At 40.0% G+C, this 24,347-nt stretch overlaps 1 protein-coding gene across 2 annotated transcripts in view; it reads left to right on the plus strand.

Annotated features, from left to right (window-relative positions):
- vwa8 (von Willebrand factor A domain containing 8) overlaps positions 1-24,347 on the plus strand; it is a 67,495-nt gene that overhangs the window by 6,574 nt on the left and 36,574 nt on the right. For both annotated transcript variants that reach the window (XR_015106014.1, XM_086144865.1), the window contains exons 5-23: positions 2,411-2,578; positions 2,961-3,125; positions 4,865-4,914; positions 5,017-5,125; positions 5,234-5,338; positions 6,049-6,177; positions 7,925-8,059; positions 8,150-8,227; positions 9,994-10,154; positions 10,293-10,406; positions 13,011-13,191; positions 14,531-14,608; positions 14,717-14,832; positions 14,986-15,086; positions 16,679-16,785; positions 20,093-20,164; positions 21,075-21,151; positions 23,733-23,808; positions 24,092-24,227. Coding sequence is in view for 1 of the 2 variants with exons in the window: in XM_086144865.1 (XP_086000991.1) it covers positions 2,411-2,578; positions 2,961-3,125; positions 4,865-4,914; positions 5,017-5,125; positions 5,234-5,338; positions 6,049-6,177; positions 7,925-8,059; positions 8,150-8,227; positions 9,994-10,154; positions 10,293-10,406; positions 13,011-13,191; positions 14,531-14,608; positions 14,717-14,832; positions 14,986-15,086; positions 16,679-16,785; positions 20,093-20,164; positions 21,075-21,151; positions 23,733-23,808; positions 24,092-24,227 (2,158 nt within the window). In the remaining variant the exon portion in view is untranslated. The remainder of the gene's footprint in view (positions 1-2,410; positions 2,579-2,960; positions 3,126-4,864; positions 4,915-5,016; positions 5,126-5,233; positions 5,339-6,048; positions 6,178-7,924; positions 8,060-8,149; positions 8,228-9,993; positions 10,155-10,292; positions 10,407-13,010; positions 13,192-14,530; positions 14,609-14,716; positions 14,833-14,985; positions 15,087-16,678; positions 16,786-20,092; positions 20,165-21,074; positions 21,152-23,732; positions 23,809-24,091; positions 24,228-24,347) is intronic.

Below are 24,347 nucleotides of genomic sequence, written 5' to 3' on the forward strand. Positions count from 1 at the left end.
TGTCAGGTCAGCTTTTATTCTCGGCTATGGGAGGTTGTTCCTGACAAAGGACTCTGGCACTGTCGAAATAAAAGGCGCAACAGTGGGAAACACTTACGCCGGATTCCGCCTCCATACGCTCGTGTGTGAGTGTCTCAGCCACAGACGGTTCTGTCATTTCTGCTTCGAAATAAGCCAGTGAAGCTGATATTTGGACATGTCAGTGACAACAGGGAAAAGTCTCCCCGCGTTTGAATATTATCAGCCACCTTATGTGGTTAAACCAATCGTGTCAAATGTCAATCACGGCTCAGAAACGGACTCTGTTTCTTGTCACTTGCTCTGACATGGTCACATACTCTGTGCACAGAGGCGGCTGCCTAAACAAGGAAAGCTCGCTTACCCCTTCAGCTCCCCGAGGCTCATCCGCCTCCCACCTACTTGTCAAACTGAAAACAGCTGTCCATTGTTTCCATGGCAACAGGCCATGAAGAGCTACAGCATTATTTATGGTGGTAATAGTGGAAAGAAGATTGCTTGTATCAGGTCTTACTCGAGTTTTGACTAATTTGGAGATTTTCTGATGATGACATTGAACACAGTGCACATGTTAAATTTTCATTGGACATATTGGATAGGAGAGTTTTTTAGTTGTATTAATACATGGTTGTGGGCGTGATAAGCGCGGGTTTATGTGCTCTTTACTGTGTGATAATTATGTACCATTACTGATTAAAGATGTGTGGGTGCACTTCAGAAATGTTTTCTTTTGTTGGAGGTGAGTGTTTGCGTGTTAACTAGAACGTTCAAGTATTCCTGGGAGACCTGTGCTGATTTGGAGCCCTATATTCAGACTTAATGGGTCAATCCCTGTACTAACTCTTGGTTTTTTCTAGTTTTCAATTCCTCCCTTAGTCCAAGCATCACTCTGCCCCCTAGTTAGTAAGAGTCAGGATGAATCACGGGGATATAATCACACGTCTTGTCTTTTTAACTTCTTCAATCATCACTCTCCACTTAGCAGGCCCTTATGTAAGGCAGCTTACCTCAAATCCACCCTGCAAATGAGACTCGATTACTATAATAAAAAGCTCTACCAGAGCCTAATTTCAACAATTAGTGCCTTGCCAATTCATTTTCAGTGATTCTGTTGTTAGCATGTATTTAAGAAACACACAAGACTACAATTTAGGGGTAGTGGTGCTAGAAAACAAAGGAGGTAATGATTCCACCACTTAACAAATCCAACTAGAAAAAGAATTTCAGTACTAAATGCCTGCCGTCCAAATCAGAAGACTTGATTAATTCAAGAACATTTAAAGTTGTTTTGTCTCTACTTACAACACATCTCAGGAAGTACTATCTTGCAGAGTGACAGTAAATGTCGAAGTTCTTTGCTATTAACAGGGTTCCCATTGTACAGTTGCACATTTTATCTGTTTTTCACATTTTCCAGTCCAGTGCTCAGTCTTCTTTTACGAGCAGTGATCCAGAACTCTGGACATTCATACGCAAAAAGAAGGGTTTCCCTTTGTACTTCTTATATTTGCACACAAGTTAAGACGTGCACTTCCCTTGGGTGCAGCATGTTGACCAGCGCATTTAAGATTATGTTTGAGAATCATAATGCTATAGTCGAGAGTGCAACAGTGCTATATGAATAGCAGTCTATATAAAAATGTATTTCACCATAGGCATTCATACTCACAAATTTTTTTCAACTCATGTTGAGTCTGCTGCTTTTTTTCCAAATACAGTGATTTTCAGAGTAAGGACAGTTTGTCTGCGCTTCCCCCCACTGCTTTTACCACCATCCTGCGTCACTTACATTTCCAACAATTATCTGATTACAGTGTTGGTGGCGAAAATGGATCGAGAGTTATATATAGAGCATCTGGTCCTCACTATAGTTTTATGGCTGAGCTTCCCACACAACCTGCCGCATATTTACATGTTAACCTAATTATACCCAGTCTCGTTCTGCGGTCAGCTAAAGTTTCCTGCCTTTTGACGTCAGATCAGCTTTTCTGCAGAGATGAGCACACACAGGCATCCATGCACGCACACACATACACACTCGCATGTGGGCACATTCCCTGTTTCAACTTACCAAGTAGAAGTATGCTGCGTCCAACATTCGGTGGTAGAAACTTGGACCGTACAAAAGTGGAGACTTTTATTAAGTTAAGTTTGGCGTATTTTGGGGATTTTTCCTAACACAATAAGCTGGACATCCTCAGGAAAGCTGCTCATATTGTCTTAGTAGCACAGGCCACAAGAACTGACATTATGCCCGACTGTTGTTTGTGTGCTTGCTGTGACGCTTGATGAAATTAATACAAAGTCTAAAGTCCAAATGGGCATTTACAGGTTCCAATAGTATTTTGTGGCCCCTCAGTGGAACACCCTTGAATTATGTGTTTGTCCTCAGTGCGCCGTAAGAGCAGCAACTCAAGGCCGAGTTCTAATCTTGGAGGGGCTTGAGAAGGCTGAAAGAAATGTTCTGCCTGTCCTCAACAACCTGCTTGAGAACAGAGAGATGCAGCTGGAAGACGGACGTTTCCTCATATCAGCTGAGCGTTATGACAAGCTGCTGCAGGTACTTGCCAAATGTCTCCAACATACTCTGTAGTGTAAAGCTGACAGTGACAATACTAAAAAGTCCTCAGCTAAGGATTTATACGTCAGTAATTTTTCAAATCAAAAGCAACATAAGGGAAATTTTTTTTTTCCGGTGCCTGGGTGTCATTTCTGTTGAATCTTCACACTCCAGCAATACATTTTCACAGCGCGTCTGCTTCATGACTCTTGTGTTGCCTTTATGTCTAAAAATATAATATGTTACTGTGTTTGCATATGATGCCTCCTGATTTCTGCCTGCAGCTTTTAAAATGAAGAAATCAAATTAATGCCAAAGGAATTGATAGTCTGTAAAAGAAGAAAAAATCTGGACAGATTGTTTATGCTTTGTTCGGTTGCAGGAACACACTAAAGAGGAGCTGGATAGCTGGAAGATCGTCCGTGTGAGCGAGGACTTCAGGGTCATCGCTCTCGGTCTTCCTGTCCCAAAGTACAAAGGCAACCCGCTGGACCCTCCCCTCCGCTCTCGCTTCCAGGCTCGAGATATCTATTACCTTCCATTCAAGGTTAGTCTTGTAACTCATGGATTAAAATGTCCCTAAGTGTCTGATAATAAATAAAAATTCAGTCATGTCAGAATGAGGACGTATTATGAATGATGTATTAAACTCAACTGAAGGTTTTGGCAAAACACAAAATATTTCTGCTTTTGACCCTAAATTATTCCCCTAAACCAGTAGTCCTCAAACTACGGCCCGCCTTCACATTTTGCCGGGCCCTTAACAATACCATTTTGATTTTTTTTTTCATTTTGGCCATGTAATCATGACTTGTACATGCATAGAACATAACATTCTATTCCACCCTTGGACTGTGACTTATCTGGTCTTTTGTTCTGTGAAAAACTTGAAAAGGGTTACTTGGTTTTTATTTATTTCATAACTAGAGTTGTTTATTTCATTAATAATGTTATAATTTATTTTCTGTTTTTTTTTTTTTTTTTCCTGTCAAGATCCCAGAGAGGCTTAATTTTTGGTTTAGTGTGGCTTACTGGAAAACAATAAATGTTTACATTTAGACACCTCTGCGATTGTTACACTTTTTTTGCAAACAGGCCAGGCCTCCCGACAGAGAAGGAAAAGTTATTTGGCCCTTGCAGGAAAAAGTTTGGGGACCTCTGCTCTAAACCATTGCTTCTCAAATAGTGGGGTGTGCCCCCCCTGGGGGGGGGTGCGCAGTCTGATGCCAGGGGAACATGTATTTTTGCTGTACTAGAATAAAGTGTAATTGCGCACCCACAGTAGTTGGTAGTGGCACGCTCATTGTCAGTGTGCGCAAAGTTTTAGCTCTACGATGTAGGGTTTTTTTTTTGCATGCAGACACACAGCACAGAGCAGGAGAAATGGAGTGCAATGAACAAACCCCCAAGAGACACCATAGAAAATATTTAACAGGGATGACATGAGAGGCAGTGAGGGATGGAGAAAATGAAGCGAACGAAAGTCACCCAAAAGCTAAGACGAGGAAATATGACGAAGCGTATGCAGCACTTGGCTTCACTGTGATTTCAGTGGGAGATGAGGATGGACTGCTGTGTTTACCGTGAGCTGAGAGTTGCGGTACCGCGCTTCAAACCCTTCTTTGAAAAGCTGTGCGCTGTAAAATTTGTTCATTCTAGCCATTAATCCTGACTTCCTCTTTTTGATTAAAAAAAAAAAAAAATCAGCATAAATTGTTGTATTCATTTTTGTTTTGTTGGTTATAGTGTTTTATAGAGAGTTAATGTTTCTGATTTGAATGTATTATTTATTGGTTTATTTTATTTGATTATTATTTATTTGATTATTCATTAATGTATTATTTATTGGTTTTAATCAATTTTATTTTTCAGAATCAAGTGCTTCAGTAGATCAAAATATGTTTCTAGTTAAAAAAAAGGATTTGATTTTTCAAAATTTCAGGCAAATTGATGCATTTAAATTTTTCTGTTACAGACTAAAAAACAATGTTAATAAAGTTAGTCTTTGTTGCAAGTTGATCAATATTTCTTTCTTTTTTCTTTTCTTTAATGTTAATAAAGATACAATGTAATGCAGAGGTGTACACCTATATGTGATGCTCTTCGGGCAGCAGGGGGGAATGTTTTCTTTTTCCTGGGGGTGTGTGGGGGGGCTGTCAGAAAATAATTGAGAAGCACTGCTCTTTTGTGGCTGTAAGTTTTTATTCAACAACTTGGGAAAAAAAGTAGCTTTTCTTCACACTCCTGTTTATATCCTCATCTCTTTGTTTGTTATTTTTGTTTTAGGACCAGCTGGAGCTGTTGTACACAGCAGGACCAAACATAGCTGCAGAGAGGTAATTTAAAATACACACTGCCCCCTTAGCATAACCCATTTTTAGCTTATTTATTTCATCTCTTTTCTCTCTTACTTTTCTCTCTTCTATCCATTGTGCCAGGGTGTCCCAGCTGCTTTCACTTGCCACAACATTGTGCTCCCAGGAATCATCCAGCCTGGGCCTTCCTGACTTCCCTGTGGACAATCTGATTTCTGGCCTTAATTTGTTGGTGAGAAACACTTTCATCACTCAACTTCTTACAGATAGACAAATGATTTAAATATACAGATTGAAAGCGATACAAGTATCTGAGGCCCGTTCTGTATATTTTTTCCAGAATGTTCTCCCCATGCTGTCTTCCGAGCAGCTGCTCCAGAGGCTTTACCCGTACAAAAGTATGCTGGGCGAGGACGGGCGCAAAGCTGTGGAAGGGGTTCTCAGTGTAAGTACAACACTCAAAACACTATTCCCAGCAAAGTCAATCAAAGGATTTAACCAACCAAAATGCTCAAGAGAAATCTCAGGGTAATAAAAGTCTAAGCGAGTTTTTAAACTTGAGTTCTGCTTTCAAATCAAAGTTTCTCAGGTGGTCACACCTGCAGCTCCAAGTCTTGCTGATTTGGACACAAATAGGCTGTTTGAGTCCGTAGGCCTCTGAAACCCCTGAAACTTCTTACCTTTTGGGGTGTTTCTGACTGATAGACTTTGGTTTTCTAAAAGAAAGCCTTCCACACTAAAGCTGAAACTAATTGATGGTCATTTCTGGGCAGAGTGGAGTGATCTGCTGCTTCCTACCGTGACATATTTCCCAGACAGAATGTGGAATGGAGCTTTTTCTTTATTGCTTTTAATTTATAAAAAAAAAAAGTTTTTACACTTGTAGGACCTGTTGCCACTCACTTTCCAGGATTGATTTACTTCTGTTGTGCCGGGAAACTTTTATTTGTCCATGCCAGTTGCTTCATGACATATGGTCTTTATTCCTATAAAAAAATACGACGGACCATTCTAACAATTGATGTAATTCACTGGACTCTGAAAATTGTAATGAAAACAACAAAAAATGGCATGTTTTTAAAAATTTTGCCATATATGAAAGTAACAATAAAGATGATATATGAGCTTTGTTTGGGGGATATTGTTTTTTCCTAGAGATTCGAGTTGCTGGATGGTCCTCGCCAGTCAGCAGCCAGCACCATTGTCGGAGTGTCCAGGAAAGCAGGGGTTGAGGGGCATGCAGATGTCACCATAAGGGTCGCTGATAAGGACATTTCCTTTCAGGTACCAGCAGACTTAAAAAGCCTAGCGCTAAAGCCCTGTCTCACAAGTAGAACATCTTGGCCCAATATCAGGCCTTTCTAAGCCAGTATAATAAAGGCTCATGAATATGATACAGGAGTTACTCTCATAAGTGTTGGCAATTTTTGTATTAAAAGAATATTAGAGCTGATGAGACCTCAGAGGTGTCTCTTTTTTCCCTTGGCATGAACAGCTGAAAAAAGTTTCAAAGAGTATAACACACACACACATATATATATATATATATATATATATATATATATATATATATATAATTTTTTTTCAGTTTTGGCACATAATGATCCAGCCAAAGTAACTATTGAGCCTGAGGCTTCATGAAGGCTTTTATATATCCAGATTCCTTAAGGCACACATTCCTTGACCAGTTGCACTTTAAGTAGTGCTTCTCTATTATTTTCTGATATGAGACCCCAGGAAGAAGAAAACATTTTGCACCCTCCCCACTCTCCGCTGTCTGACGAGCAGCGTTTTGTCTATAAAATTGTTGTATGTACATCTTAGCATAACATTGTATCCTTGTTAACATTAAAGAAAAGAAAAAAGAAAGAAATATAGATCAACTTGCAACAAAGAATAACGTTATTAACATTGTTTTTTAGTCTGTAACAGAAAAGATTTAAAGTTCATCAATTTGCCTGAAATTTAAAAAAAAAATTAAATCCTTATTTCAACTATGATCATTTCTTGATCGACTAAACCATTTGATACTAAAATAAAATCAATAAATAATAAATTCAAATTGATTAGCAACATTAACTATATATAAAACACACTATAGAAAACACTTTAACCTTCAAAACAAAAATGTATAATAAAATTTGTGCTGATTTTTTTTTTTTTTTTTTTAAACAAAATGTGGAAGTCAGGATTAATGGCTACAATGAGCACATTTTTCAGTGCACAGCTTATCGAAGCAGTGTTTGAAGCACGATACTACAACTCTCAGCTCACTGTTAACACACCGGTTCTTCCTCGTCTCCCACTGAGGTCCCTATGAACCCAAGCGCTGCATACGCTTCGTCATGTATCCTCGTATTAGCTTTCGGGTGACTTTGTTTGATTCTCTCCATTTCTCACTGCCTTTCTTGTCATCCCTGTTAAATATTTTCCATGGTGTCTCTTGAGGGTTTGTTCATTGCACTTCACATCTCCTGCTCCGTGCTGTGTGTGCGAATGCTTGGTACAAAAAAAAAATACCACACCGTAAAGCTGATACTCTGCGCACACTGACAATGAGCACGCCACTGTCAACTATTGTGGATGTGAAATTACACTTTATTCTTCTACAGCAAAAATTTACATGTTCCCCGGGGTCACACGCATCCCCCTGTTACGGACTGCACCCCCCCCAGGAGGGGCACGCCCCACTATTTTAGAAGCAATGACTCGAAGACATCCTTAATAGACGTTGGTCAAGATTCAGCAAACTTGCAAATCATGTTATGCTCGACAATAATCAACAATAATTCATCTGCTGATTATGACAAATAGGTAATAGGACAAAATCAAGTAATTAAAAGGAACTTCATTCAACATGGTTTGATTAATAGTACAATAACAATCATTTGATTGATAATGTCATTGTCACAGTACTTACAAATTTAACCCCCTGTTCACTTAATTGAATGGAATATTTGCTACAGCCAGTGTTGTGTTATATTGTGGTTAATATGTGATGGATATTTCTTGCCATCAAATTGAACATCAGGTCCTGGCTGGCACAAAGGAGCTGCGTCCCCTCAATAGCACCCCCTCCTTCATCGCCACTCCTAGCCAGTCCCAGCTGATAGCTGAGCTGATGCAGTCTCACCTGGTGAAAGACATTTGTCTGATTGGAGCCAAGGTAGCTCATACATGATCTCTTTGACATATTGTGCATCATATTGTGAATGAGACAATCTGGTACTAATTCCTGTCATTATATATTTTGTAGGGTTGCGGCAAGTCGGTGATCGCGAGAGAGTTTGCTGAGATTCTGGGTTACAGTATAGAGCCGGTCATGCTCTATCAGGTAAAAGAATTTTTGTTCAAAAGAAAATACGTTTTTCACTTTTGTGCCATGTGATCATACCCCGAATTTTACCGAATGTGTTCGATAAAGCAACTAAATGATCCAGAAAATCATGTTGGAATCTTTTTAGTTTCACAGGTCCTTTTTTGCCCATTTTGACAACATTATCCATTTATGCTGCATTTCGTATCTATCTGTACATGCTTCAGGGAAGCTGTCCAGTTGTGAGCTAAATATAGCTACACCAGGTTTGGTTAAACCTGTCATTGTGATGCTGTTTCTAAACACTGGATTTATGAATGACTGCTCAAATAAAAGGGAGGGATTAGAGGCAAATGCAAAAAGTTTATTGTACGTTGTGTGTGTCTGTGTATGTGTGTGTGTGACAGAGAACTTGCAGTCAGCCAGCTAGTGACGGTGCAGGAAATGGGTGTGCTAAATTCTTATGTATCATTGCATCAGCGCGTGGCTATTTTAAGCAGGCTGAGGTCAAAGATGACTTGTGTCATGGGAGTTACTGAATCCTTCGCCACGCAATTCCACTTGTCAGCTCTAAAAACCCCATTTCTCAGAAACAAAGTCACATGTAAATTTGGAGTGGACATCAACATAAATACAGATATAAATGCTTGATTGCATCTGTGGATATATTAAACACCTACAGTTCTTTAAAACAAATAGTTATCACTACTATCACTTAATTGTAACAGCACAGTTGAGGATTTAATCAACTAATACCCGTTGAGTTGGTCAGAACTGACAAGAGCATTCACTGGAAAATCGTGTTGTCCTTCATTCACATTTTCTCTGATAACGGTGACCCAAACGACCAGTGATCTTCACGGGCATCTTAGCTGGCCAGTCACACAGCAGAAAGTCAAAGCTCTCAGGCATGTATGCACGGTCAAATTGATCTGCCAAAGTTCAAAACAGGCATCTGAACGGGGGCGTAATTGGATTTAACTAAATGAACATGGCAGGGATGTTCCTGCCATATAACTCAGTCTTCGTGTATCAGGGTGGGGAGGAAGCACCCACCAACTCAGGAAAAGGACAAATTGAAAGACTTCTGGTCTGGTCCAATATGTCCTGTTCCTGAAGTTAAAATCCTTTTTTATAGTCATCTATTGGTAAACAGTGAAAGCCCTCTACAATATAAGTTACTGTACTTGTTTCCCACAGATATAAGCACTAATGGGCCTGCTCAATTAGAAATGCATAACAAATCAGAGCTATGTTTGAGAATGGAGGGCTATGATGTCATTTCATTGCACTCTTACATTATATGCATACAATTGAAACTGTTCATGGTGAGCACTGTTTCAGCAATATCAGGTTTGCGCGCACACACACACACACACACACACACACACACACACACACACACACACACACACACACACACACGCACACATACACACTCACCAAACCTATCTCTAAAGTACTGCTATCGGATTATGTAGCATCATGTGAATAGGTTATTAGAGAAGGAAAATACTACATGTCATTCAATGGGCATAAGATTAGAGATGTTGATTGAAAGGAAATCTTATCTTGTTATATTCAATTTCATCATGTGATATTAAGCACTCCAGGACACTAACCATTTCCGACATCACTCACAGTCACGCCACTTTCTCCTGGTCTCTATTATTGACCTAATGCTCTTCCACTTGCCTCTTTCTTTCTGGCCTCTTGTGTTCTACTCACATGTATTCTCATGATTTCCAACCATCCCTCTCCCTGCATGTCTCCTTCACTTCCAGGATATGACGGCAAGGGATCTACTCCAGCAGAGGTACACTCTACCTAACGGAGACACAGCATGGCGTCCCTCTCCTCTGGTCAACGCTGCCATTGAGGGCAAGCTGCTCCTCCTGGATGGAATTCACAGAGCCAACCTAGGGACCTTGGCTGTTCTTTCTAGGTTGGTCACTGTTATAAACTATACGCTTGCCTACCATAAAAAACATTTTTCAGGTGAATTTTGGTTTGTGTTGTACATTGTCTTGTAATTGTAGGTTGTGCTTTTTTGTTTGTTTGTTGCTTTCTTGCATTATCCCAGGTTACTTCATGATAGGGAGTTGGATCTATATGATGGGACCAGGCTGCTGAGGTGGGACAGATACCAGGAACTTAAGGAAAAACTGCAGTTCAGCGAAGAGCAACTGCGAGAGAGGTACACTCACTCACTCACTCACTCACTCACTCACTCACTCACTCACTCACTCACTCACTCACTCACTCACTCACTCACTCACTCACTCACTCACTCACTCACTCACTCACTCACTCACTCACAGGTTTGTTTGTTTGTTTAGAAGTTTATTAGGACCGTGTACAAATACATTAAGCACAGAGGCAGAGATGTTTGTACCAGATAATAGCTCATAGCTAATTTCCACCTGTAGTCCTGGACAATACAAATATAAAACTGTTTAAAATAGACAATATATATAAAATATACAGATAGGGTCAAGGTCAAGGTCAAGATTCCTCGCACAAGTTAAACTTGTTTCTGAAAGAAAACAGTGAGCACCACAACAAAGATAAAGACAAAGACAGATAAGAGCCGGGTGGGGTAATACATGCGTAGGATTAGACATTTATGGACCAACTGCTGCTGTGTTAATTTGAATCACCAAACAGCTGTAGTACAGCCAGGAAAATTCGAATCACTGTTCTGAAACTGCTCCCTTCATGCTCCCGGTCGCTTTGCTGTTGCTAATTAGCACAGCGCAGTGTAGGTGCTCCACAATCGCACCATGCAATGCCTCACCTCTGGGAGGCAGTCTCAAAAGGGGCTCGGACCCGAGTTAAATAAGAATGAAGGCCTGCATTAGTAGAGCAGTGTTTTAAGTAGACCCTACCATTGGGAGATTTAAATACAGTCTTGACAGACCAGACTATTTGAGTAACTGCATTTCGAAATTCATCGAAGGCCAAAAGACCAAATGTTCCAACAGATTCATTAGTATTGAATAGTTCAAGTATTATGTAACAACTGACGTGTTAAACTTGTGTGAATGCAAACATATCTATTTAAAGAGGTAATGCTTTGGTTAACTGACCAAGGCTGCTTTGTGAAACAGCCATGACCAGCTCTCCCGCTCAAACAACCGCTCCAGATCCTTCACAGAGGCCAATGCTCTGGACTAGTTGACCGACTTGCTCTGCAATGTTTCGTTGGTTTGTTCAGACATGCGTTTGGCAAAAGAGTTGACCACAAAGCGCAGTCTTTCTCTGTCCACAGGCTGGGACACTAAGCCAAGCCAGCTTATTAATCACAGCTACTAAGTCTGACATCAAAAGTGATACTACCTGCTCCAGCCCCACCTATTATACATCCCCCCAACATTGGTGTAACCTTGCATGCGTGAGTGTGTGCCCGCACATGCGTGTGAGTGCATGTGTGCGTCTTGTGTCCCCATACACATGTGCCTTAAAGCCCACTCTGGCAGGAAGGATGTTTGTGGTGGGGCGTCTCGGAGCTGAAATAAACCCACTTCCTCTTCCTCCACTTCTGTGGCTCAGACAAAATGTGTCTGTGCGTGCGTGTCTGTGTCTGTGTGTGTATTGTGTTGTGTGTCTGAAGATAAACACAATTTTCATATGTGGACAGATACTGCGGTCAAAATAGGCCCTTTATTGGTCATTTTCATCCCGCACTCCCAATCTCAAATCACAAGTCACCCAAGATAAGATTATTCTTTAATGAATCCCAAGCCAGGAACATTATTTGCACCTTTTCCCCATTAAAAGAAGAAATGCATTTTGGTGATAATGGGATATCTTTCCATCAAGGACAGGATTCCACAAAATCTGGAAATAATAAACATCTGTTCTGCTTTGATACAATCACACATCTTTCTTTGGACCCAGCAATCCATTTTCTTTTGTTATCTCTAGAGTTTTAGATGTAGTGTGCACCAGCACGAGCAGCATATCCCTTTGTTATATAGAAAATGTCAAGTAATTGGAATGGTTGAGGACACAGATGTGTACTTAGTTATAAACCCACGTATTTACTCAGGGTGTGCCACGTCCCCTCTGCTGTTCATCGCTGAATCAGTCGTACTTCACAACTTAAACCTTGACAGATGCTCAGCAGGTTGTTAACTTACCTCCCGGTCTTTATGAAGGCGGGCACACTGTGCAACTAGACAGAATTCACTGCAGTCTGAATTGAGAACAGATTAACACGGGTATGCTAATGGTTTCTTTGATTAGAAGTATTTTATCTTTTAAAAAAAGGCATTTGAAATGTGGGTAAATTGAATGGGAAACAATTTAAATGGTGGATGCATACAGAGACAGGGTGTCTCGTTAAGCGCAGCTTCCAATATTGCCGTATATGAAATGCCTTCCCACACACTCATCTCGTGGTGATGATGATGCTAAGCGCCTGCTTCCGCCCACATTAGTGTAAATATATCCTGGTGCAGCGTGGGTGTCTCTGTGGGGTGATAGTCATGGACTTTTCTGTCATCTTGAATCAGAGGATTACACAGCCAGCTGTCAAAAGTCATGCTCTTGTCCAAGACATAGATTGGGTCGGACACACACACACACACACACACACACACACACACACACACACACACACACACACACACACACACACACACACACACACACACATACACGCACGTGTGACAAACACAGCACGCACTGAAATTCTACATCTACTCAAGCACAGCGGAACATGTGCGTGCGTGTGTATGTCTGTGTGTGTACTCCAATACTTGTGTGCAATCCTTGTCTGACGGGTGTGTATTTTCAGGTCGATGTTCCCCATACACCCGTCGTTCAGAGTACTGGCCTTGGCAGAGCCCCCTGTTGTGGGCGCAAGTAGCAGGAGCAGAGGTCAGCAGTGGCTGGGCCCAGAACTGCTCACTATGTTCCATTACCACACTGTCAAACCGCTGGCCCGAGCGGAGGAGATCGGCCTATTACGAGGATTGGTGAGGAACCCACACATTCTCACAATGAACCTCATTTATCAGTGTAATGTGGAAACCAGCGCCGATCCGAGTGTAAAATCCTTCTTTCGATAGGGTCTGTGTGTGCGATTCATCAAACGCTAGTATCGCAGCGGTCTCAGTGTGAGACTAATCAGAGGTTGATTAATGTAGCCGACAGCGATTGTGGTTTAAATTGCTCAGTATATCAACTTTGTTATATTTCAGCTTTGGACATCCCACTGACCAGCAATGCAGAGACACAATTTGAGGAACTTTTTTTAAACTTCATTCTGTATATAATTCAATTATTGTTAAATGAATTGCCAAATAAGGAGTATGTGTATTATTACATCAATTCAGCACAGTAACATTGTAACACTGGAAAAAAAAGCAAAATAAATACGGTAAATGCAGTGATAGAAATTATAATTTTTTAAATAAATATTCAGATATAAAAGGGCAACAGTGATTGATTTAAAAAAAAAAAAAGTTTAGCCAATTGGACAGATAGTGAGGTGTATTTGATACTTGATGGATCTAAATGGAAACTGACATGCCTACTTCATTTGAACTGATTAGTTGGTTTCAGTCATTCAGAAATTGGCAGTTTGGAAAAAAATTACACTGTTCCATCAATAATTGATTCCAAGGGGCAGTTTGAAAATGTAGTTTAAGTTTCACTGCCATGTATCTGGTCTTTATGTAAAGTAACTGAGCCTTGTGGCCGTTACTGCTGTACTTAACATCGATGTGATGTATGTGATCAACCAATGCTAACCTGAAAGGACAAAAATGTTTCATTATCCTTGCAGAAAGAATTTGAGCATCCATTATATATATATATATATATATATATATATATATATATATATATATTTGCACACTAGCTTAATCCAGTGCCAACTCAGAACAAACTCAGATCAGCCATTCTGGAGCCACACTTTCCCTCACCCCAAATTCCCCAATAACCCCAGTTTTGCCAAACAAGGGGTTAACCACACTTCCTCTTGTATTTCTGTCTCTGTTTCAGCTGGTTCTGATCCATAAATTGTATTTCTCTATGCTTGCAGTGCTTACTTTTTAGATATTGAATTTATATGTTTTTTTTTCCACATTCTTTTTTCATTTATTTTATAATGTAAAAATACTGTTAGAAATCCTATGGTTAACTTGTTTGCTATGTGGCACCAATAATTTAGTTGTTATTTACACAGGTCCTCAACTTAATATTCCTGTCATATGAAAGCTCCATTAGAAAGGACAGAGAACAAACTAATTTCAGTGTGCACTTCTGTAACAACTGGAAAATAAGGAAGCATTTTAAACTTTTCTGTTTTAGGCTCCTGATGTCCCGAAGGAAGCAGCAGAGCAGCTATTGCACCTCACACACAGCCTTCGCCAGTCAAATGACCCCACTGTAAGTGCATGTTTGTGTCTTTGACAGAGACATTGTATATAAGCAATAAGCAGTTTATGTATATGTGTGACTGTGATCCTAGTAATTTATTTGCATGCGTGTGTCCAGGCACAGTCCCTGGCCTCCTCTCTCTCTACCAGGCAGCTATTAAGGATCTGTCGCCGTCTCTCTCATCACCCCGAGGAGAGTGTTGCTTACGCTGTCAATAAGGCCTGCCTTTCTAGGTACACACATAATCTCTGTGTGATGGACTGTCAGTTTTTCATCTGTAATATGCATATGCTTTCATTGTGTGTGTGCATGTGCGTGTGCTTGTGTGTGTGTTTGTGTGTGTATGTGTGTGTATGTGTGCATGCGCTTGCGTTCATGTACATCAGGTTCCTTCCCAGCCTGGCCTGTGCCTCCCTCCACAAAAGCCTTGCCAACTGCTCGATAGAAGACACACCGGATCCTGATGAAAACACTCGCGCCTACAAATGTATGTTCTCTTCACATCCCTTCATTTCTAAATTCCAAATTTTTCAGAATACTTTTCATAAAAGGAAACAGTTTTTCCTGTGATTTGAATTTTCTTTCTTTCCCCGGGGCATCTACTCAGGTTTAAATGGTCAACCACCCTCAGGATTTCCAACTGCCAATTAAATTTAATGAAAAATTAAATAGCTGTCCTACAGAGGCATATTTGATCTAACCCTGACCGAAGGGCAGCTTTAGACAAGGATGGCTGAGTATATTCAACATTAAAAAGACAGTGCTCAGACAGATAGTGGTGAAATGTCTCCAGATCCTAATTTCAAGCCACTTTCACATACATTTAACATCTCCTGTTCATTGTGATCACCAAACCACATCTCTACTCTACACTACTTCACATAGAGTGGTTTGTCATTTTCAAATAATTGTTTTTTTCAACATACTTTTCTGATGTCTAAATTGATACCAACAATGCAACACTAAATTCTGAGTGTAGCACATACATCTCTCCTGAATGTCAGTCTTCATATTTAATAAGATAAAACCTCAATTGCATATTTAATCATATAATATCCAAAAACTAGTCATTCCAAACTGGCCATTACAACCAGCTAAGGAAGGTTACCAGGACTAGCTGGCTGACTCAGAAGGAGGGATTGCAGATAATTGGATCATAAAAACATTCAACATCTGTCCCATATAATTAACTAAAACTAGATATTTAGTTATTTCAACATTCTTTTTCAGGGGAAGTTAACAGAAAACAAAACAGATTGGAACACTCCACAAAAAACAATCCCGAAAAAACACATGTTGATCAATGACTGCACCAAAAACACATAAGACTCCATCTGCCACCCTTAACCTGCTAACATTTTCTCCTGAAAATCCTTACTGGCCAGGCATAATGGTACTAATGTCTTCAGGTTGAATGAGCTAATTTCCCCATGCTGGGGTTACAGATTATGGATTCTCAGTACTTAGTAGCAGAATTGTTCATTAAACAATAATAAACAATAATCTTTTTTTTTACCCCTGAGCTCTGGTGAACTGCATTTTAGGTTACAGCCAATATTCAACCAACTTAGTTATTAAGTTGTATTAAGTAGTAGATATACTACTACTATGTATCAATTTACACATTTTTGCTACACATACGATGAACAAAAGAGGAATTTAAAAACAGGAAAAAGTTAAGTTATCCTATAAATAAGAGGATAATATTGGAAAGTATCTAACTAAGCCAAAAGAAATCATCCCCAACCCCAAAGTATTCTGTTTCTGCAAGATAAATATTGCACAGTCGCTTTGGCCCAGTGATTAGACAGATTTGTAATCATCATAATCATAAGTAAACTTGAGGATTTCTAGAGAAGTGAGATGGTCGCAATGATGTTTTCACATCATTCTTTAAGAAAGCAACTTGGACAGAAATTTTCATTTGTCAAAAATTCCACAAAAGACAGAAAATTCAAAGCCATTCTTTAAACCATTAAACTGTTTTGTCATCCTGCTGCTGTTTCTCTCATATGTACTACACACACACACACACACACACACACACACACACACATTGGCTCTGCTCTATTCCCTTAGGTGTGGTAAAAGATGGTGTATTAACTATTGGCAATGTTTCTGGTCCCATCTACAACCCCAAGGAGAAAATGAAGGTTCCAGATGTTCTCTTCTATGACAATCCCCAGGTAAGCCCATGGTGATCATCATAGCGACTTGGCAAGTTAAGGCTGAATTTAATGAAAACAATCACATTGTCATCATATTGATTTCTGTTTTAGTGATGTGACAGGGTTAGTATTGATAACAGTTTAAAAATGTCCTTGGAATGCCTTTTTTTACCTTCAACAAGTGCAGAAAGAAAAATCGCCACTCATGACTTAAGCTCTTACTAGTAATTGTGCTTGTTGTTTACTTATCCACTATAAATACAGGACATATATTTATACATATCTATATTTTACATTTTCATTAGTGAAAAGACCAGAACAGCCTCAGCGCTTATTCATTATGTGAAAGATAGCAATCCATCCTTATTACAACATAACCTTCACTACTTCATGTACAACTGATCCTTCTTTCCGTCGGGATCATCGATGTTCCTTGTTTTTCGTGGCGTCACTCTGTGCTTGTGGTGGTGCGTGACATTATTTCATTATAAAAGACTTTTTGCTTCAAGTTCTGGTATTAGCTGATATTTTCCAAAGCCAAGCACTCTATTGCTCTTCCGGGATGCTTTCCTGATGCTAATCTCAGATCTGGTTCAGACACGCAGTTATCCCCATGAACACTGTGCTTCAGGAAAGCATTAATTATGATTTCATTGAACTCACTCAGTATATTCTCTGTCTGTCAGTGGTAGACATTGAGCTCTTTTAGAGAGAATGTGTGGGAGCTAATATTTCTTCCCTACTCCCATAAAATAACGCAGGGCCAGTAGATGGGGTGCTAAAAATGAATTGATAGTTATGACCCTAGAGTCACCTTGTAGCTTGACAAATTTCTCTCATCTACTCATTTTTATTATTTCCATCTCTTCTTGGGTGTTGGCTTAATCGGCATAACTCCTGGCTTTTTTGAATGATTTCATTTTAGTTTTTCATTAAAAATCAGTCTGTCTCCCACTTAAGACCTTACATGCACAGGACACAGTAGCACCTAGCCAGGGATTGGAGTCATAAATATAATGACTGTGGAATAACTGGATTATTCAACAGGTAAGGACATTCACCAGTAACAGGTGATAGTGTCATGGCTGAAAGGCTCAGTCATTCACGAGCGTTAATAGTGAGGGTCACCACCTTTAGAAAACCTGTTTTGGACTGTCTGGAGGTGGACTGAATGCCTTATGAGTCCAGATTACCAACCACTTTCGTATATCACGGACACGAAGAAAAGGACCACCCAGAGCTGTAAAGATTGAACGGCAGCATCTGTCACTATATTGGGGTGTATTACTTGCACCTCTGTGAATCATTAATTTTGAAAGTTACATAACAGGTTTGAAATAGTATTCTTCCAGAAAATTTGTATTTCATGTACATGCCTAGATTGCCTTCTTAAAGTCCATACTATACTCCAACTGCAAATGGTAAAAAAAATATCAAAATAAAAGACTTGATAGGGGATCTCAGAAAAATATATAGCCACCAGTGGAATATAGTTCTGTTTTAAGAGCTTCAAAAATTAGTCTACTCTCTTGGTGGTATTCATCTGTCTTTATTTTTTGTATAATGTCGCGGGCAAAAAGTCAAGATATCTATCTTGAAACAACAACATAGTTAATCACTTTGAGCACCATATATACAATCTGTACTGTGTTCACTTAAACACAGGCTGATTTTTTTCAGTTTTGTTTTTATTTTACACTTTGACACAGCATCCCATCTTTTTTGGAGAGGTTAAAGTCACTTGGCGCTAGTGAACTTGTCATATCTCCCTGAAAGCATGCTCACTTGAAAGGCATAACAACAAACATTTTACAATAACAGAACACAGGGCGGACCACAGATACCCCAAACACTAAAGAACAAAGTCGGAGCAACAGTTAAAAGTGACACATACAAATCAGTTTCCCGGAGATTCAACAAACTTTATATAATGCAGGATATGGCACCTCCGGTAACTGGGTGCGGCTGTTTGTCCATTTTGACAAGGATAAAGTGAATTGAAGACTAAACGTGCACCCATGGACCTTTAATTGTTTCTTTTCTCAGTTAAGTAATGACATAAATGATCATGTAAGTTGTTGACCTGGCCTGAGATTATTTGAGTTTATAATGGCTACTGGATGGATACTGGCCATTTTATTCAAGCTGCCCTCTATTACAGCTGAATATCTTAAATTTTGACCCATCAATCCAGAGCAGCTGCAGTTTCCCTCTGCCTTGCCCAACGCTTTTTCACGTTGCCTTTTGGGATCAAGTTATTTATATATGTATGATATCTGGCCAGAATTTCTTCATCCTGTGAATGGATGAAGAATCAGCCACTAGGCCAAGACGGCTCTAAGTATCCACGCTTCAAAGAGGTCTGCGGATGTACCGGTACCTTTTTTTTTTTTTGGAAACGGCAGATCTTTGAAACACCGGTCTCCCAAGAACACAACTGGCTTGTATCTGCTTCGGGAGAAAGTGCTTACTCCTGTCATGAATTTCAAGATGAAACCTTCACGTCCTCAGATGCTCCACTTTAGCTTCATCAATGTCTCACGTAGTTTTGTGACCCCCCCCTCCACTTCTAACACCACCACTGGGGTCACCATCACCATTCCAGCTTTGTGTCGTTTATCAATTGATTTTGTTCAATAGACATACTGTGTTGTCTATCAGCTTTCTTTTGGGATCATTTCTTTTATTGAAACATATAATGCACTGTATAGCTTCAAATACTTTCATCCCTAAAGGGGCCTCCAATTGTTTTTAGCAAATAATTATTACACTTTAACCAAAAGAAGTCTTTAGTAATGTGGATTTTAAATGCGTTCTTAATTGGAGTCGCAGACCTTCACATGGTTCTGATCCCTTCATTGTTGTGCACTGTGTGAGTCTAGGGAAGAATCAGCTAAATAAAAGACCTTAACATCCTCTAGCAGTACTGTGACCTAGATATAGTATCTCTTCACCTCCGTCCTTTCCTCTGTCCTCATTCTACAGTTTTCTCTGCCTGCATGTTTCAGAATATAGAATGAGCATGCTGATGTAGATGACAGGAAACTGTGAGAGGAGGATGGCCTATTTCTAGATAAGTTTACTGTGTTGAAATTTTTGGTTCAATTGTTAAACTCATAGGGTGGACAAAAGGGCGGAACACACTCTCCTATACCTTCTAGAAACTTTGGGTGTCAAAATCCCATTTTGCTTCAAAACACGTTTGCATAACCCTTCTTACAGCCCTTTCATTTGAAAACTATTTTCATTTGGTTTCAGTCAAAGTCAATCCAGACCTGATACCTATGAGCTGTTAATTCTACATTTTTCTCTCTTGTGTCTACAGCATCTTAAGGTGATGGAGGACATGCTGAAAGATTTTCTCTTAGGAGAGCATCTTCTCTTGGTTGGCAACCAGGTGAGTAACATTGATGAGTGCGTGCCAATTGTTGTAATTGTCGTCAAATCTCCTAGTTTTTCTTTCAGCAGCCAAGGTAACTTGTTAAAGGTTTAGTTGACCCACACGATACATTTACCATAGCTTTAGATTTACCACATTTCTTACAAAAAGGGCTTCATTGTGACCAAACACTGGCTCTTAATTGCCTTGTCCATAGGTAAGATACATAATTCTATTTTGGAAATTCTGGCAACTAAACTATGACACCTGATATGTTTGCCACAAAATGCTAAGGACTCTATGACGTAATGAATCTGCCCAGAGATATAGCTGCTTTAATGTGTGGGAGAGGGTTGTAAAGCTCTCAGCTATGATTGTTACCGTCCAAAGCCTCCGGCTCACTGTGATCATCAGGAAGCCTGGAGAACTTCCTCGAGGACAGTGCGCACCCCCAGCTTGCTCCTCACGAGCAGATGTGGTCAGAGGAGGGACAGCAGTGGACATGGTGTACTTGCTGCTGAAAGGGGTTGTTTGGCATGTTTTGGCAGTAATATTTATGTGTGCTTGCTTATGGGAGAGGGAGAGGGGAAGACTCTATTAGCAAATGTGAGTGCATGACCATGCGTTGGCATAGCTGAGACATTAGGAGCTGTCAGGTTTACTGGTCGTCTTACTGACTGGCCAAGAGAGTCAGGAGTCATCCAGGAGTGTCAGGCACTACGGCAAACCAGTGGGAGTCCCAGAAAAGAGAAGAGCCCCGGTCAGAACATGTTAGCATCACAACCAAGGGACAAATTGCTGTCTTCCTCAGCAAACGTTGAATAAAGACAATTCTATTTCCAGCCGATGTCCCCAAGTTGAGACATCAGGTTGGATATCAAGTAGCCGGACAGTTTTCTGATCACATTTCTGTCATATCCCTCTGCAGGGTGTTGGCAAGAATAAAATAGTGGACCGTTTTCTCCACCTTCTGAACCGACCCAGAGAATACCTACAACTGCACAGGTGAGCAGGGTTGTGAGCGTAATTCAAGACTTCAGTCTGTATCTGCTCAAATTGATTGTTTCCCACAATTTGAAAAAATTAGACTTCCAAAGTAATGAAAAACACAAAGACACTTGGGAAAACCATCGATTGGGTGCAAAAATATATGCACGTTGCTAGTCTAACTTGAAGGTCTTCTCAAAGCAAACCATCAAGACTCATTGCAGTCAGACAGCTTGTGTGAAACCAGTCCATGCTTATAAGATATTTGCTCGTGTCAATAACTCGTATAATGAAAGAGTGTGGGGCTCCAGCGTAGTGTATCACTGTTACATTTGAAGAATTTAAAATCTTCCAACCCTTTGCCTGCGGGGCACACCCATCAGCAAAAGTCAAGTCATGACTAACACAAGATTTGAGCTTTTTCAAATGGGTTTACTGCACATCCTTAAAGGTCTTAAAAGGCACTTAGTTTGGTTCTCTCCAAAGACTTTATTAATTCAGTTTTGTTGATTGTAATTCTGGCAATTTAAGTCCCTTTGTCATGCATTTTCTACGAAGCATGAATGCAAATATTACTAACCAGATGAAAATCACGGTCATTTGTCAAAATGTCATATAAAAAAAAAAAGTAAAAAAAAGACATAATTAAAAAGAAATCATTAAACCTCATTCGGCTTTCCATCTAAGGATGTCAATCATTATCTCAGGCGTCAATAAATTAGGTCATCCTCCAATAGAACAAGGTCATGTAACTGCTTTATTGAAGAGAAATGATTTGTAGAAGTCCCTTTTCATGGATTCTATATCATCACATGTGGCCACACCTCTGGAAAATTAGGTCAGAGTTACTTATCCGTAGATCAATGCCATGTGAGTGTGTCTTATATCAGTTTGAGCCAAAGATTTGCCTTGTATTGATGTCAGAGCTGAAAGGAGGTTGTGTTTTTGCATTGAAATCACTTTGACTGCATGTGGGCATAAGAAGTCAGCCACTGGTTTTAGAAAGCTGGACAGACGCTCCACCAGCCACACGATCAATCTAACATCAGTGTCAGACCGTAAGAAGGTAATGAGATGAATATACAGCCTGAATTATGTTTTGTTTTTGTGCCCAGATTGTCAAAGGCTTGTGAAAGTCACATTGGAACCAAGCATGGATGTGTCCTGGTTAGCCGCAGCTAATATTAGACCAAAGCAGAGGCAGGAATATCTGTACATGTGACTTTTGGGAGCCTCTGACTGAAAGCCTATAGAGATATGGCTCAAAAAAGCAAGATAGAACAGCTATCCAAGAAGGGAACTGGGACAGTCTCTGGGTCAACTAGAAGAGTGGTGGAGAAAATGCTGAGGGCCGCCAGGTCTCTCTCATAGGCACTGTTACTGAAACCCATTTTTACTGCTCCGCATCTGCCCTGATGAAATGATTTAACCAGATAAAGCAATAAAGCAGAAAGACCTGTGAGATTTAACCGAGCCACTGTTACAGGGCTTAGTTAAAGTAGGCAAGTACTTTCTTCACCTTGTCCAAGGCCAAGCAGGGCTGTAATCTAGTGTCTTTTTCGACATAAAGATGTAACCTGGCCGTCTCCCAAATGACCTTGACCAGTTCCCCTTATGATCAGACACTCCAGATCCGTCTTGAGAGGTGCGCCCTTAGACCAGTCATGGTGGTTTGTTCAGTGGTGTTTTCAACAATATTCTAAGGAAGTGCAGTGAGGATGCAGTCTCATGACTCCCCTCTGTGCTTCCACCTTTGCATTTATTAACCAAGTTAAAGCCAAGGTATTTTCTCTCCTCCTCTTAAATCAGAACCAACACTACCTTCTATGTACCAGTCACCTCACCACCAGAGAATAAGAAAATCCAAAATGCTCTCCTCATTAATGACCAACTTCCACTCAGGGTTGGATTTTTTGTTTTTGTAGTCAACATATCTGTGCCACTCTAAAAAGTCACAGAAGAAGCTCTGACATTAAAATGTTCTGAAAGACCATAAATATTCCATCAGACAATATGACTGCAGAATTCCCTCTCAGTATTTGTCTTTGAAATTAATTTATATGGTTTATCAGCACGTTACATTAGATTTAGGAAAGATTAGTAAATGCATTTCTCGCTTAGATGGCAATACACCTGTAACTGCACCTTGTACACAATGCCAAGAGAAACTGGCACATCCTTTCATCTCTGAAAATATCCAAAGAAAATGTAATTCACGCTGGTTTTAGTGCTTTGCATCATGGGAAACATTAGGTGAGACAGATTTTTATAAATCAGATGGTAGTCCATGTATTTTTTGATTCTTACTATCTTCTCACATTCCAAGGTGTTGCCATTTCATTTATATATATTTCCATTATTTATGGTGGCTTGCTTAAGTGCCGTGCTTGCATTTTTGAGCGTTTTTCCGCAGGGTGAGAGACTATATATGATCATAATAAACCTAATCAATTCAAAGATTTAGATCACCTTCGGTTGAACAGATGCAACAGCACCTGTAACAAGTGATACTTGATGTGCAATCTCCCACTCACATACTTATGATATCTTATGATATTGTAAAATCTAAGATATTCCAAGTAACCTTGTTACTCCCCAGAGATACAACTGTCCAGACTCTGACCCTGCAGCCTTCAGTCCGTGATGGAATCATCACGTACGAAGACTCACCTCTGGTCAGTTGCTATCTCGTGCACCCACACACATTTTGCTTGCTCTCTATGTCTCTCTCTCTCTCTCTCCAATCTCCCTCTCTCATTCACAGTGACACGTGCATGAATCTGGCACAGAGCGGAAATGGAAAATGATTTTTGACTTTATTTGGGCCTGATATGCATAGACAATGTATTGTAAGTTTGTTCTTGAAGAGTGTACACACACCTAAATGGATAAGTGTTTGTACATCAGTCATGGAAGAAGTAAAAAATGGCAATTGTGTTGTTGTGCACGTGTGTGCAGGTGAAGGCGGTCAAGCTGGGGCACATATTAGTGATTGACGAGGCCGACAAAGCTGCCACTAATGTTACGTGCATCCTCAAAACTCTTGTGGAAAGTGGAGAGATGATTCTGGCAGATGGAAGGAGAATCATTTCAGGTGACAAATACACATGCTGGCTTTAACACCATGGGAGTTATTTTGAGGATAGGCTGTCATGTAAATCATTTCTACATGTTACAACACAAACTCAACTCAGCCTTGGCGTCATTTTGGTGT

The sequence above is a fragment of the Fistularia commersonii genome, chromosome 4 (genome assembly GCF_037954325.1).
Source record: "Fistularia commersonii isolate RoL2024-O1a breed Wild chromosome 4, RoL_Fcom_v1.0, whole genome shotgun sequence".
In the NCBI taxonomy this organism is placed as follows: domain Eukaryota; kingdom Metazoa; phylum Chordata; class Actinopteri; order Syngnathiformes; family Fistulariidae; genus Fistularia; species Fistularia commersonii.